This window comes from Peromyscus maniculatus, chromosome 20 (assembly GCF_049852395.1).
Source record: "Peromyscus maniculatus bairdii isolate BWxNUB_F1_BW_parent chromosome 20, HU_Pman_BW_mat_3.1, whole genome shotgun sequence".
Classification (NCBI taxonomy): Eukaryota; Metazoa; Chordata; class Mammalia; order Rodentia; family Cricetidae; genus Peromyscus; species Peromyscus maniculatus.
The window spans coordinates 50,036,133-50,050,480 of record NC_134871.1 but is presented as its reverse complement, the minus strand read 5'-3'; the positions used below and the strand labels follow the sequence as shown (position 1 = coordinate 50,050,480).

The 14,348-nt window shown below is 50.1% G+C and overlaps 1 protein-coding gene across 1 annotated transcript in view; it reads right to left on the bottom strand.

Moving 5' to 3' along the window:
• Fam83f (family with sequence similarity 83 member F) overlaps nt 1-14,348 on the bottom strand; it is a 34,047-nt gene that overhangs the window by 6,795 nt on the left and 12,904 nt on the right. Inside the window, exons 2-4 of the mRNA XM_006979179.4 lie at nt 6,735-6,902; nt 6,146-6,267; nt 3,793-4,451 (exon numbers count right to left, since the gene is read on the bottom strand). Coding sequence (XP_006979241.2) covers nt 3,793-4,451; nt 6,146-6,267; nt 6,735-6,902 — 949 coding nt within the window. The remainder of the gene's footprint in view (nt 1-3,792; nt 4,452-6,145; nt 6,268-6,734; nt 6,903-14,348) is intronic.

The window sequence follows — 14,348 nt, the reverse complement described above, 5'->3', positions numbered from 1 at the left end:
CCTTTAGGTCTCCGCAGCAGCAGGGAAATGGTGTCAGCGCCACCCTTTCACAGGCAGCTGCAGCTGTTCGGAGGTGGCTCTGGGGACAGAGACCATGCTGCTCTTTTCCTCCCGGCCTGTCTGTGGATAGGGGGGTTGGCCCTTCTGGAGTTCAAGGATCTTGTTCGTGGGGTGCCACCATCAGGCAGACACTTGCAAAAACCATTTGAGTTCTCAGTGGCAGCATTTCACTCTATGTCCCCTTTAACACTGGAAGCCATCGTCTACTTTCCAATGATGGCCTAGGAGTTCAGGAACAGCACCCGGGACCACCTCCTCTAGCTTAGTGACTTCCCCAAAGGCAGAGCTTTGCCCGAGACTCCAGTAACGAGCTGCATTGGTACTAGTCTGAAGACCCCGCTGTATTGGAGAGCTTTGTGGGAAAACCAACGCTCCTGTTCAAAATGCAGACATCTACATTCCGTGCTTCATGACCTGCTAATGTGTCTGTTACCATATGGTGTAGAAAGCAAACAGGGGAAGGTAGCTCTTCTCCCACTGACTCACTGAAGCCATCATAGTCTAACCTAACAGGAGTGAGTGTGTTCATGTGTTGGCGATCCTGAGAGCCACTATTTTGTTACATGAATTCCTTTGATACTGGCATGCCTATGTTATGCTTCTGATTTAATTTAGTGTTTAATTTTAAATTCTTGGCAGTGGGGATTGGTTAAAAGATGAAATGGATCTTCATGGCAACAGCTGTGATAAAAGCTTTGGTTTCCAAAGCTGGTTTTTTTTTTTTCCTGTCAGCACCACTAGCATTCTACATTTTGCTGAACATCATCAATTCCTTAGTCTTTACCAATATGGTGAATGCCATCCAGAGAATGATACATTTAGTTGACTAAATCCTGTTTCATAGTGGTTTTGGAAAAAAAAAAAAAATGCAGATTTCTCAGCCCAGCCCAACAGTGCAGACGCTATTCACTGGATTTTAAACAAGGATATTCGTAGCTGTGCTCTCCTGAGAATGGGAACTCTCTGCTCATAGAGAGCCTGCCCAGAGATCCTGTAAGGGTGCAGGTGGCAAGGGGCCACGGGGGTGGGGTGGGGTGGGGGACAGAAGCTGATAACCCAGTGCGGACCCAGTTTAGTTAAGAGAAAAAGCAAACGGCAAAGGACACACACAGCTTCAGCCACTAGAGGGGGCTCTGGCTCTTCAGACTTCCAGGCTGATTCCATTGGGGGTTTCTCGTCCCCCCACCCCCCCAGCCCCAAAGGAGGCGATTCTGTAAGATTCTCCCCAGGGCCACACCTGGGTTTGCAAAAAATCTGCATGCTGTTTGACAACTATATACTTCTTATCAAGCAATTTTACAGGCTGTCAGCTCTCGGCTCTTCCTATCTTTCTCTCCCCCACCTTGTCATCCACCCACGTTCTCTCTGACAAGAGGGTGCAGAGACAGACAGGACAGTCAGCGTCAACTGGAAGGGACCTCAGAAGCCCTCTCCAGTTTACCCCCCCCTCCTCCAGCAGAGGAGACAGCCCTGGGGAGGGGAGGGCTGTGCGTCAAGGGCGGAGATCATTCCACCACGCGCTGTTGGAGCTTGAATGCTCCTGTGGGAAGGGGATCCCTTTCCGGGATGGGTTCCTTCTCTGAGGAAGAAGCTGAAGTGGTTCCGATCCAACTCAAGCTCCCGCCGTCCCGGGATGGGGCCCATGCTGCCTTGTTAGGTGTGCGGTCAGCTGCTCGGTGCCTGCCACCTTGAGGGAAGCCGCCAGAGGTCCCTGAGCCTAGAGCTTGGGGAGATGCAGGTATAGGAAGGGCTTTTGGGAGGAGAAATTCAGCTTCTCAGCTCCGCCTTTGAGCAAGAAAGAAGCAGGTTGCTGGGCGGTGGTGGCGCACGCCTTTAATCCCAGCACTGGGGAGGCAGAGGCAGGCGGATCTCTGTGAGTTCGAGGCCAGCCTGGTCTACAGAGCGAGCTCCAGGACAGGCACCAAAACTACACGGAGAAGCCCTGTCTCGAAAAACCACAAAACAAAACAAAAACCAAAGAAGCAGGTGCCAGGGGTCTCAGTAGACAGCTAGGATTTCAGAGCCTTGGTGGGGGTGGCAGGGTGCGTGTGTGTGTGTGTGTGTGTGTGTGTGTGTGTGTGTGTGTGTGTGTGTGTGTGTGTTTTCTTCCCCAGGCTTGGGGCGGGGGTGCGGGGGAACGACATACTTTAGACTTTCCTGTGTGTGCTAGTCAGTCTTACTCCAGCCCTCTTCTGCCCAGGGGGCTGGGTGCCCTGGAGCTCCCAAAGGCACAGTGGGGTCCGCTTGCTGGCTCCAGGGTACCACGTACAGATGCATAGATGCTCAGAGACAGGCAGCAGCGGCAAACACTAACTGCCCAAGTCATCTGGGGGGGGGGAGCGGGGATCGGACACCAGAGGCAGCAGGAAAGGACAAGACAATGGGCTTTGCGTTTCTATGGAAACAGCACCTAAGGGTGAGGGGCAGGAGAAGAGAAAGCTTCCACCTCACTTCCAGACAGGAGTTGGGAAACAACCCCTTTGTGGTTGGGCTCGCCCCCTCCTCTTCCTTGCCAGGTGTTCACCATGGCAACCCTCCTTCCAAACAAGAGGCACAGAGCACATCAGCATCTGGTGTCGGGGAGCCAAGGAAGCCCAAGGGGAATGGGACTGGGAGTGGGGGACCAGCCACTCCTCTCTTGACAGGGCAAGGCCCAGGCCTGGCTTTGACTCGGGTTTACAGTCATTTCCCATGGCCTGCATTTACTGTACTTCTCCCAGTTTCTACGGCATCGGGACTCATGGGGTCTTCATGGGGGTGAAGGGAAGGAAAGTACCCGTATGGAACCTGGCCTGCCGAGCTGCTCAAGCAGTGTGGGCCCACCGGAGGCAGCGGGGGCTGGAGGGTGGTCCTGGTGCTCATATTGTACCACATTGCAGAGACTCCCAGACCTGTTCTAAGAGGGAGCTATATCCCTGGGTTCAACGGGACATGAAGTGCTTCTAATCAGGAGAGAGTGGCATTTTTCCCTGCGCTAGACCATTGACTGGGTCAAAGCCAGGTCTATGGGACACCTGAGCCCTTGGGCTGCTCAGGACAGGGTACTTCACAATCAGTTTTCACATAGCGAGTCGGCCAGGAAGCTCAGTTAGCATCACCTCAAAGTCCTGCAACCACGGAAGGAAAAATCCCAGCACAGAAGTTCTTTCAGCTCAGGGAAGCTGAGGAGAGAAAGGCTCCTCGGCAGCCTGTCTGTCACTACCAGACTCCTGGAAGGTCATATCGAGACTGCGCTGGAGGAGAAAAGAGACAGGGCTTCAAGGAGCTCTCAGAGAGACGGTTAGAAAAGATCCGCTGCTCCACATTACCAGTCTTTCCCAGAGGGCAAATTCGCTTTTCACACAGACTGGGGAAAACGGTTCTAACTATTATCACGGAAACCAGGAAGCTGGCCAGCGCATCAGTGGGATGGGGTATGTCTGACCGGGACAGACCCCGATGACAGCAAGCAGCAGGAAGCCAGGAGGAGCCCAGACTCACAGCCAGTGCTGCGCACTGTTTCTCCAGGTATAAAAGGAAAACTTGTCACTCTTCCTTCTCTTACTGGAGTGACTATAAAGGTGATCTGAATACCATGAGGAGTAGGAGAGTCCTCACAGACCATCCCATGTCCACTGCTGTGCTACACACCAAGCAAGGCGTGTAGCGCTCTTCCCTCAGAGACAAGGAATCTGAAACTTGGACCTGCAGTGACTTGCCCAGGGGCACCAGGTTCAATGGCAGCCAACTCACCTGATATGTTGGCACTGGAACCCTCATTGGGCCTCTTCCCCAGAGGAAACTCCCTGTCAGCCAAAGTCTCAGTGGAGGTGGAGTTGACCGGTACTGCAGGCCTCTTCACTCGTCGGCTGAAGAGCCTGCTGCTCAAGCGTCTGCCCTCCTTGGCTGGGGTGGCCTCTCCATTTGCAATTTCTCCCTTGCCATTCTGGGGTTTGTGCCTCGGGTCTACGTGCACCTGAGAGACCGTCCTGCCATCCTTTGGTTTCAGCAATCTCGGGGGAATGGGCTCCACTGTGGGCAATATCTGTTCGACTGTAACCAGATCGTTCAGAAAGCTCTCCAGACGCCGGGCAGACTCACCGCCGCCGCTGCCCTCCTGTCCCTCCGCGCTGCCATCAGCCTCCCGCTGCTGCCGGGCTGCCCAGCGCATCAGCTCTCCCGGAGGAGCGCGGCTGTTTGCCACTAAGGCATACTTGGGGTTGATAAGTTTGCGGGCTACGGTGGAGGAGTAGTTGAGGCCAAGCCTGCCTGCCAGGCCCAGGTGCTGGTACAAGTTCACTTCCTCCGAGATGGCGTACAGCTCCCGGAACTCTACGTCAAAGGGCTCCACGTTCTGCCCTGTCAGGAGCAAAAGAAGATTCCTGTCCACATAGGAGGAGCTCCAGGTGAAGCTGGGGACAGAAAGCAGAGACATGGATGGGCCCAGACCTCTCCAGTATCCTACCAGGAGCTCCTTTAATACCCTTCAACCTGCCTCAGCCTGCTCTGTCACTGTGGCCACACTGCCCGATGCCTGGTGAAGGATGCCTCGTGCCCTCACACTGGATTGCTCTCCTTTCACGAGGTCAAATTCTCCCCGCCCTCTTCCTTCCCATGGGGCTTGAGAAGTCAAACCTGGATCCACATCTACCCTTCCCGTGTGCCTTGTACAACGTGGCTACAGGGCCTAAGGTAGAACAGGCCATAGGGAGATGGCAGGTCTTGTTTTGTTTTTTTTTTTCGAGACAGGGTTTCTTTGTGTAGCTTTGCGCCTTTCCTGGAACTCACTTGGTAGACCAGGCTGGCCTCGAACTCACAGAGATCCGCCTGGCTCTGCCTCCCGAGTGCTGGGATTAAAGGCGTGCGCCACCACTGCCCGGCGAGATGGCAGGTCTTAACTCAAGGCTTGGAGGCTCAGATGAAGTAACCAGCTCACTCCCTGGTACAAACGCGTGCAATACGCAGGGACTAAGCTGTGCCATTGCGAGCACTGTCCCACCCCTACTGATCCTTCCCAGAGTGCACAGGGTCTTCACAGACCCGTACTTCAACTGAAGAGGACTCAGATCATTTGCTCACTGTTACATGTGCTCAGGTCTCACTTCGATTTTCACTTTCTCAGGGGAGAGAGGTGGCTCACATCCAGGTTCTCACAGACCTGGGATTTCGCTTTCAATTCAGATTCTGGAGTCATCTCCCTGTGGCACATCTGTGGTAGTCTGAATGAGAATGGCCCCCACAGGCTCACGTATTTGAATGCTTGGTCCCCAGTTGGTAGAACTATTTGGAAGGATTAGCAGTGTGATCTTGTTTCAGGGGGTGTGTCACTGGGGGGGGGGCTTTGAGGTTTGTCATTCCCAGGTAGCTCTCTTTGCCTTGGGCTTATGGATAAGATGTGAGCTCTCAGCTACTGCTCCAGCACCATGCTTACCTGCCTACTGCCATGCCCCCTACCTTCTGGAACCATGAGCCCCAAATGAAATGCTTTCTTTTATAAATTGCCTTGGCCGTGGTGTTTTGTCACAGGAATAGAAATTAGACAACATCTCACATTGCTTCCCCAACTCTTGTCCCTTTTATTTCCTGCTTATCCCACCCAAAAAACCTGCCTCAAAATACAACCGGCTGCTGAAGACCATGACAAGTAGGCAATGCTTAATGTCTAGGAAGAGTTGGTCTTCTCTTTGGAATAATCAATCTGTCAACAGAAAGTCTGAAGAAAGGAACTGGGCAGGAGACTGTTTCTGACCAGGACAGACAATGTCTCTTAAAACCATGACTTTTGGGGCTGGAGAGATGGCTCAGTGGTTAAGAGCACTGGCTGCTCTTCCAGAGGTCCTGAGTTCAATTTCCAGTAACCACATGGTGGCTCAACTATCTATAATAGGATCTGATGCCCTCTTCTGTCATGCAGGCATACATGTAGACAGAGAGTTCATACCTAAAAAAATACATAAAAAAGAAAAAGAAAAAAACAAAAAAATAAAAAAAAACCCAAAAACAAAGCAACAACAATCATGACTGTGGAAGCTCCAGGCTAGCACACCCCTGAACAATTACCATGAATACAGGTCTCCCGGGTCCTCCCTGTCCTGTTCCAACATACCTGTAAGATCCAGTTGCTACTTTGTCCCCATCCACCATTAGGAACCTTGATGAGAGAGTCCCCTTGATCTTCCCCATGGGTGTGTAGAAGCCAACCCCTGTCACAGAGCGGACACGGATGTTCTGTAGAGAAGAGAAAGACACAGTTGCCCTGTATGGGGAGGTCTTGAGGCTTGGCACCAAGGTCTTGCCCAAGTCTTTCCAAAATTCTCTGCTTCCTTCGGTCTTGTATGTTTTACTTTCAACAAGCTCAGGAGAGTTCTTGCTCAAAGTTCCCAACCAGAGAACTACAGCCCTGTGCTGAACCCGACAGTGAAGCCAGTGGTTCTACAGACGGACCACCCCAGGGCTGAGCGAGCTGCCTCCTTCAGCCTTGGCAGCTCTAGGACGGCAGAAAGCATTAAGGACATATAAGTAAGCAGTTACAAGTTCCTGAGTCATGACTTTATAGAAGGAAAAATATTGGGGTCTTGAACTTCGATCTGAGCCCCTGAACTTGGGAGGAGAAAGGGGGAGGAGCCAGAGGGAAGGACAGAAGGAGGTTCTCATCTCATTTTGGCCCACAATTTGTCCCAGTGGGTGCAACTCACCCGAATGCGGAAGTCGGCAAGCTCCAGGTTCTGACACATTTCCAGAAAGTACTTCACTCCTGCTTCATCCAGGATGATGTACACAGGGACCCGGCGCTTAGAGGCGGCATCTACAATGTCTTGGAATATATCCCCATCAGTGAAAACATCCATGACAACAGCAATGACCTGGACAGAGAAGGCGCTGCTGAGACATGTTGTGACCGGTACATGTTTTGAGACACATCTGCCCAGAGTGTACCACCTTGCCTTGGGGCAACTGATGGCCAAGAGTCAAAAACCCTACCTGCCACCACTCCTGGATTCTCCAGGTACCCACACTTTAGAGCACACTGAATTCAGGTGAGGGGCCCAAGGGTACAGGCTCTGCTGCTGGTACTTCATCCTGGATAAATCCCAGCGTACTCTGGAAATTTCCAGAACTCTTCAGACGCCATTTTGGAAGAGGGCTGGGAGCCTGGAGAGAGCTGCCCCTGCTGCCCCGTGGAAATAGCAGATGTGAGGAGATGTTAAGGTGGGAGGGAGGGGTTCACTTCCATCAGCCACGATCTGCATGGCCATCACTTTCTCGGCAGGTCTGAGTACTCTATTTCCCTGCAACTATGCAGAGTCCCAGTGCTGATGCTGATAGAGCTGGAGTTGGCCAGGTACCCCTGACCTCTGAAGCTTAGCTTCCCCTCCCCGCATCATTAAATTAAGAACAGTCGGAAGACCTAGTTTTGCTTTTTTTTTTAAAGATTTATTTATTTATTTTATGTATGAGTGCTCTATCTGCTTGTACAACTTTATACCAGAAGAGGACATCAGATCCCACTATAGATGGCTGTGAGCCACCATGTGGTTGCTGGAGATTGAACTCAGGACTTCTAGAAGAAAAGCCAGTGCTCTTAACTGCTGAGCCATCTCTCCAGTCCCCCAGTTTTTCCTTTTTTTAAACATTTATTCTTCTCTCATATATTACATCAAGACCATAGTTTTCCCTTCTCCTAGTCCCTCCCCCCTCTCCCATTTCCTTAAAAAAAAAAAAAAAAAAAAGAGCCTATAGGGATATCCATCAAACAACATGGCCTAACAAGATACAAGATTGGGCACAGGCCCCTCATATTAAGGCTGGACAAGGCAACTTAATACAAGGAAAAGGGTCCCAAGTGCAGGTAATAGAGTTAGAGACACCCCTTCTCCCATTGTTGGGAGTTTCACAAGAACACCAAGCTATACAACCATAAGGTTTATGCAGAGGACCTAGCTCAGATGCATACAGGGTCTGTGTTTGTCGATTCTGTTTGTCAGTCTCTGTGTTTGTCGTCTCTGTGAGCCCCTATGAGCCCTACTTAGTTGATTCTGTGGGTCATGTCCTCCTGGTGTCCTTGGCCCCTTGATCTTACTGTCCTTCCTCCCTATCCCCTGACTCCGCCTAGTGCTCAGCTGTGAAGACCCAGTTTTCTAACTTCAGTCACTTCCATTTTCCTGCACAAACCATCCCCTGTGCCATCTTGAAGGGTTTCCTTGTGGGCCCCAAAGACTGTAGACCCACCACTTTCTACTTATGTGACCTTAGGCAAGACACTTGACCTCAGTGAGCCTGCTTCCTCATCTGCAGAGTGGAGATGCCCTGCACTTTATACATTTGCTGTGAGGATTGGAGATAAGGCATGTCAGGTGCCGTACACACCCAGTATAGTGAGTCCTCAATCAACAGTAGTTGAAAATACAGACTCTTCATCCAGGCCAACTCCAGCACCCTGGACTTCCTGGCAGGAAAATGGAGCTAATAATGGTGCCTGTCTCATGGTGTTGAGGACTCAATGGCACACATTAACACTTAAAGCAATGCTGGGCAGTGAGTGGTAAGTTCAATAAACTTCTATCACTTACAACACCATCACTACCACCATCGTCACACCACACTTTACCATAATTCCAGCCTCTGAGTTCTCCCTATTCTCCCTATTCCCTTACTTCCTACAGTATCACTGACTGCTCTCTCTAGCTCTTTCTTCCTTTTTTTTTTTTTTTTTTGGTTTTTCGAGACAGGGTTTCTCTGTGTAGCTTTGCGCCTTTCCTGGAGCTCACTTGGTAGCCCAGGCTGGCCTCGAACTCACAGAGATCCGCCTGGCTCTGCCTCCCGAGTGCTGGGATTAAAGGCGTGCGCCACCAACGCCCGGCTCTCTTTCTTCCTTTTTTCTTTTTCTTTTTTTTTTTTTTTCTTTCTTTTTTTTGGGGGGGTTGTGAGGGAGACAGGGTTTCTTTGTGTAACCTTGGCTATCCTGGAACTCACTCTATAGACCAGGCTGGTCTCAAACTCACAGAGATCCATCTGCTTCTGCCTCCTCAGCCTCCTAAGTGCTGGGAATAAAGGCATATGCTGGATTAAAGTTGTGAGCCACCACCACCCAGCCTTCTAGCTCTTCCATTTGCCAACCATTAACATCTACATGATGATTACTGGGCCCCCATGGGCACAGTGAGGATCTAAAGACAGATAAGTTACAATTGCCACAAGGATGATAAGCCGCTTACACAAAATAACTAAGGCATAAGGTGAAAGAGATAAATGTCTTAAGAGTTACACAAGTGACATGTGACGTGCAGTGAGAGATAGGTAGTACTGCTTTTAGCCAGGCAAGGGAAGAATAAAGCAAGCCTTACAATGAACAGGGTGTCCTTAGGTGCCGTGAGAAAGGACTAGGGAAAAGAAAGGATCAGGGTGAGAACTGAGTACTGCGTGTGTACGGCACCTGACATGCCTTATCTCCAATCCTCACAGCAAATGTGTAAAGTGCAGGGCATCTCCACTCTGCAGACGAGGAAGCAGGCTCACTGAGGTCAAGTGTCTTGCCTAAGGTCACATAAGTAGAAAGTGGTGGGTCTACAGTCTTTGGGGCCCACAAGGAAACCCTTCAAGACGGGACAGGGGGTGGTTTGTGCAGGAAAATGGAAGCAACTCAAGTTAGAAAACTGGGTCTTGGCTGGGTTGCTCTGTGTGGCTATGCCCTGGCCAGGAGCACTGGGCTGAGACAGGGGAATGTGCCTTCCTTGCTTTGAGAGACCTACAAAGTGAACATTTCTGACAAAAGGCACAGTTCCTGCAAAGACACTTTGAAGCACTGTGGTTCTTAACTTCACGTTAACTTGGCTGGGCCAGAGTCCAGATATTTAGTGAAATACCATTCTGGATGCTTCTGTGAAGGTATATTTTAGGCTTCAAATAAAGCAGACTCCCCTCTATTTGTGTGTGGGCCTTCTCCAATCAGTTGAAGGCCTTCATAGACAAAGACTGACTTCTCCTGAACAAGAAGAAATTCTGCAAGCCACATGCCTTTGAACTTGGACTACACCTCTCTAGCCTTAGGTCTCTAGCCTGCTGGTTTATCCTGAGGTTTTAGACTTTCATCTAAAAAGTAATCTCTCTAGCCAGGTGTGGTGGTACATACCTGTAATCCTAGCATTTGCAAGGTGGAGGCAAGAAAAGCAGGAGTTCATGGCCATCTTTGTATGTACAGAAAGTTCATGACATAACCTGGCACCAACATTGTCATCAACATCATCATCCAACAATACCACCACCAAAAGCCAAGAAAATCAACTTTTTTCTTCCTTTCTGTCCCATCGCTGCTTACACACACACACACACACACACACACACACACACACACACACACACACACACAGTTGATTCTGACTAGTGCAGGCTGAGAATGGGAATGAATATGCACTAACTAGTCCCCAAGTACTCATGCACTTTGGGTAACCCTTCTAATCTGATTCTTCACAATCGCTCTACTGGGAAGGACGGTTATTCCCATTTCACAATTGAGGAAGTGAATACACAGGGGCCAAGTAATGTGTCCAAGGTCACTCAGCTGGTACACAGCAAAACAAGACACAGATACACCTGACCCAAGAGCACATTTCACTGCTGCATGGTATCTCAGAAACATCAAATCAAAAACCCATTCTTGGAAAGGACTGAAATCATACAAGTTTCTAGAGAGACCGACAGAAAGAGGAGCTACAAACACAATGCAGACTGGCAAGGAGAATTAATTACAGATGCAGTGGAGATGTAAGGAATGGTAAAATATGAGCTAGGCGCGGTAGTGGAACTTACTAGAGTAAGTGTGGTTCAGGTGTGTATGAGAGAGCAGAAGCCCACCTGGCCAAGCACCCGGGGAACTGCTTAATCTCGGCACAGGTCTATAAGAGGGAAAGAGAACTCACTGCAGCTTCCCTTGGGAAAACAAAGAATTGCCAATAATTTCAGTATCTTTCTCTGGAAGACAAGGTAAAGAAATGGGCATAGGAGAGGATGTGCCACAGCTGCTGCCATGCTGATGGAAGCAATGAATGAGTTCCACGCTCAGCTCTTAGATATTTTCTAAGGCTTATTTTATTTGTATATATGTAGATCTAAATGTGTATCACAGACATACCAGTACTGAGGAGGCCAGAGAGGGCACAGGATCTCCTCAGGTGGTTGTGAATTGCTTGATGTGGGTGCTGGGAACAAGACCCAGGTCCTTTGCAAGAGCAGCAAGTGCTCTTACCTGCTGAGCCGTTCTTTCAGATGAGTGGTGCTCGATTTTGTAACCCCAGCATTAGGATGTGCACAAGGAGGATCAGGAGTTCAAGGGCATCCTTAGCTACAAAGCATGTTCCAGGCCAGCCTAGCCTACAAGAGGCGCTCTCTCTCTCTCTCTCTCTCTCTCTCTCTCTCTCTCTCTCTCTCTCTCTCTCTCTCTCTTTCGGCTCTCTCTCTCTCTCTCTCTCTCTCTCTCTCTCTCTCTCCCTCTATATATATGTGTGTGTATATATATATATGTTGTAGTGAACTCTATAGCCTAACACTATTTATATAAGATAGTCTTATGAGACTGTATATTTTTCTAGGATACAGACATGTCTGAGAACTGACACTGAGCACAGGAGAAAGGAATGGGAACGATGAGAAAGAGAAAATGAGGGAGGTCCTTTGGTGGACTGATGACAGCTGGGAACTGTGAACTGTGGACTACATCAGCTCTTTTGTTCTCGAGGCCAACCAGTCAAACAAAACCCATGCGCAAGTCCTCCAGTGGGGCTGGCACAGCCCACTGTAGGTATAGGAGGGCACAGTGGCCTTTGGGGAGGAGGTACGTGGTAGCATGGTCCTACAGAGAACACTCTTCATTCCAGGGTGTTCACACCAAACAAGCTCGATGACCTGAGTTTGATCCCCAGAACCCGTCTAAAGGCTGACAGAGAGAACGTTTGACCTCCACATCCATGCCATAACTAACCACCTTCCCATCCCAGCACTGCCTGAGGCCACAGTCCACTGCCCTCTCTAGTTTCTAAACTCTCCCCAGTGTCCAGCTCAGAGTCACCGCACGTCACCTAGGACTGCCTGGCCACTTTCCAGCTGACTTCTTGGATCCTCACTTTGACTTTTTCTGTAACTGGAAAAGCAAGCAGGAAAGCCGACTTGCCCTGGTCCCCACCTAAGAATGAGAGAGGCAGAAAGTTTCCAGGACTAGCTTGCAGGAGGCTGGGGCTTAGACACCCTGGTGAGAATCAGCCATCTGTGTCACTACCAATTAAACAATGAAATATCTGTAGTAGGGAAAAAAAAATCAATCACACCCTGGCTCTTGCAATCTAGTTGTGGGGAGGTGATAAGTTCCCGGCGCTTTGGTCTCCGAGGCCCTGCTTGAAATTCATCCTCAGCATCAGGCCCAGGAAAACCAGCCCCATACCCTTGTGCTGCAGCACTGAATGTGCCCATGACTCCCACGCCAAGTCTAACGTCAAGGCTCCTGCTGAAGATAGAGGCTTGAGGCTCACAAATAAATAAATAAGACTTTACGGGCTCCGAATCCAGGGAAACAGATTTGGTCAGGAGAGAAAAGCTCTGCCCCCTTTGGCTGGCTCTGCATCCAGCATCCTTCACCTGGTTACCTACTGAGGCGCAACGCTGAGAGAGAGGTTAATTCGAGCTGGCAGTTGTTTAGACGCTGTCGCAGGCACACTGGCAAAGAGGCTCTGATGCTGTAGGACTCCTCCTGGGGTGTTTCCTTAGCTCATCATCTCCTCCTTTGATAGCCTGCCCAGGCAGCAGGGGCGGGGGAGTGGGAGGGAGGGTGTTCGGAAGCCCTAGAATGCCCTTCTATCTGCCATTCAACTTTAATGACTCTTCTAGCCTCCCAGCTTCTTTCCTTCATTGCCATTAGAGAACAGAGACAGGAGGGCTCTGCCTTGCCCTGCAGCCCCCATATGTTTGGATGACCCGGACTACAGCAGGCTCTGGCAGATGTCCACACCCACAGAGCTGCTGGCTGCTGGGACACATCCCCTAGCTGCCCTACAGACACTTCCACATTCAACATCTTTCCGGTCACAGACAAAGCCAGAGTCTGTTGGCTTTTCCTCCTCACTGAAGAAACCCTAACAGTCCTCATATCTCACTGTGCCCCATGAACCCTCTCTGGGTCATTCCCCTCTTGCTGTTCTCATGAATACTGTCACCCTAGCACAGGATGCCCTGTCTCTTGATTAGCTTCTGGAATAGCTTTCTGGTTGGTCCCTCCTGTCGCTTCTGCCCTCTGATTTCTTCTCCACAGCCTAAAAGAAGGCTGATAAACCAGTTGGTCCCATGACCCTCAAAGAGTGGACTCCAAACTCTTAGAGACCCGGCATAGGCGGGGCCCAGCAGTGGGACAAGCCTCACCTCGGCCTCTTGTTTTGGGTCACTCAGAATGACCTACAATAACCTTAACCCTGGACTTCTCTGTTGAAGCACTAGTGACCTCTGGAGCTGGAGCACTTTATCCTGTCACCGTAGGGGATTTAACCAGCATCTGGATCTCTACCCACTGGGTACTAGCTGCATCACCCCCAGGGATGAAAACCAAGTATTGCTAGATATGAACAAGTAAATGTCTCCTTGAGTATGTAATAGTGTGCGGCTCAGATCCTTCTGTTTCTGAACCTGCCATAATCTGATGAAGCATCTACGCAGCTTTTAAAACCCCAAGAATTTCCAGAGTCCCTTCTCTTCGGAATGTTAACCACACTCTGCTTTCTGCCTGTCTGTATTTTAAGCAAACAAGAGAGGCTGTGGGTACTCCAGTGTAATGTCTGCCTGTCGTCGTCTCCTCCTCTCCCAGGCTGTGGGCTTCTGACGGCAGACACGGGCAGGTTCCTTTCAGAATCTCCACCCTTGGCAAAGCACTCAGGACAGGCCATTCTCCATATTAAATGGAGGTATGTACGTCTGTTGTGTTTGCTGTCTATGGCTATGGCTCTGCGGTTTCCTTTATTTCATTAATGGCAAGGCACTGGGCTAAAGAGGAGCATATGGAGTAGATGTTTGTGAGGTGTTTTTTGCTAGAAGGCAGAGTTGAAGTTCTTCCTCAAGGGCATAGAGAATGGTGCTGTTGCCTAAGCGACAGATCCCAAGTTTGTGGCTCTCTCACTCTACTTACTGAAGATCCTGAAGGAGCAGCCAGCCCTGACTGAGAACAATACTTAACCAAGGCGTAGATCTACACCAAGGAAACCAGGCCAGAATGCAGGGCCTTCCCCAGCACACACAGTAAGGGCCTTTGTGAAACTACAAAAAGGCAGCCTCCTCCT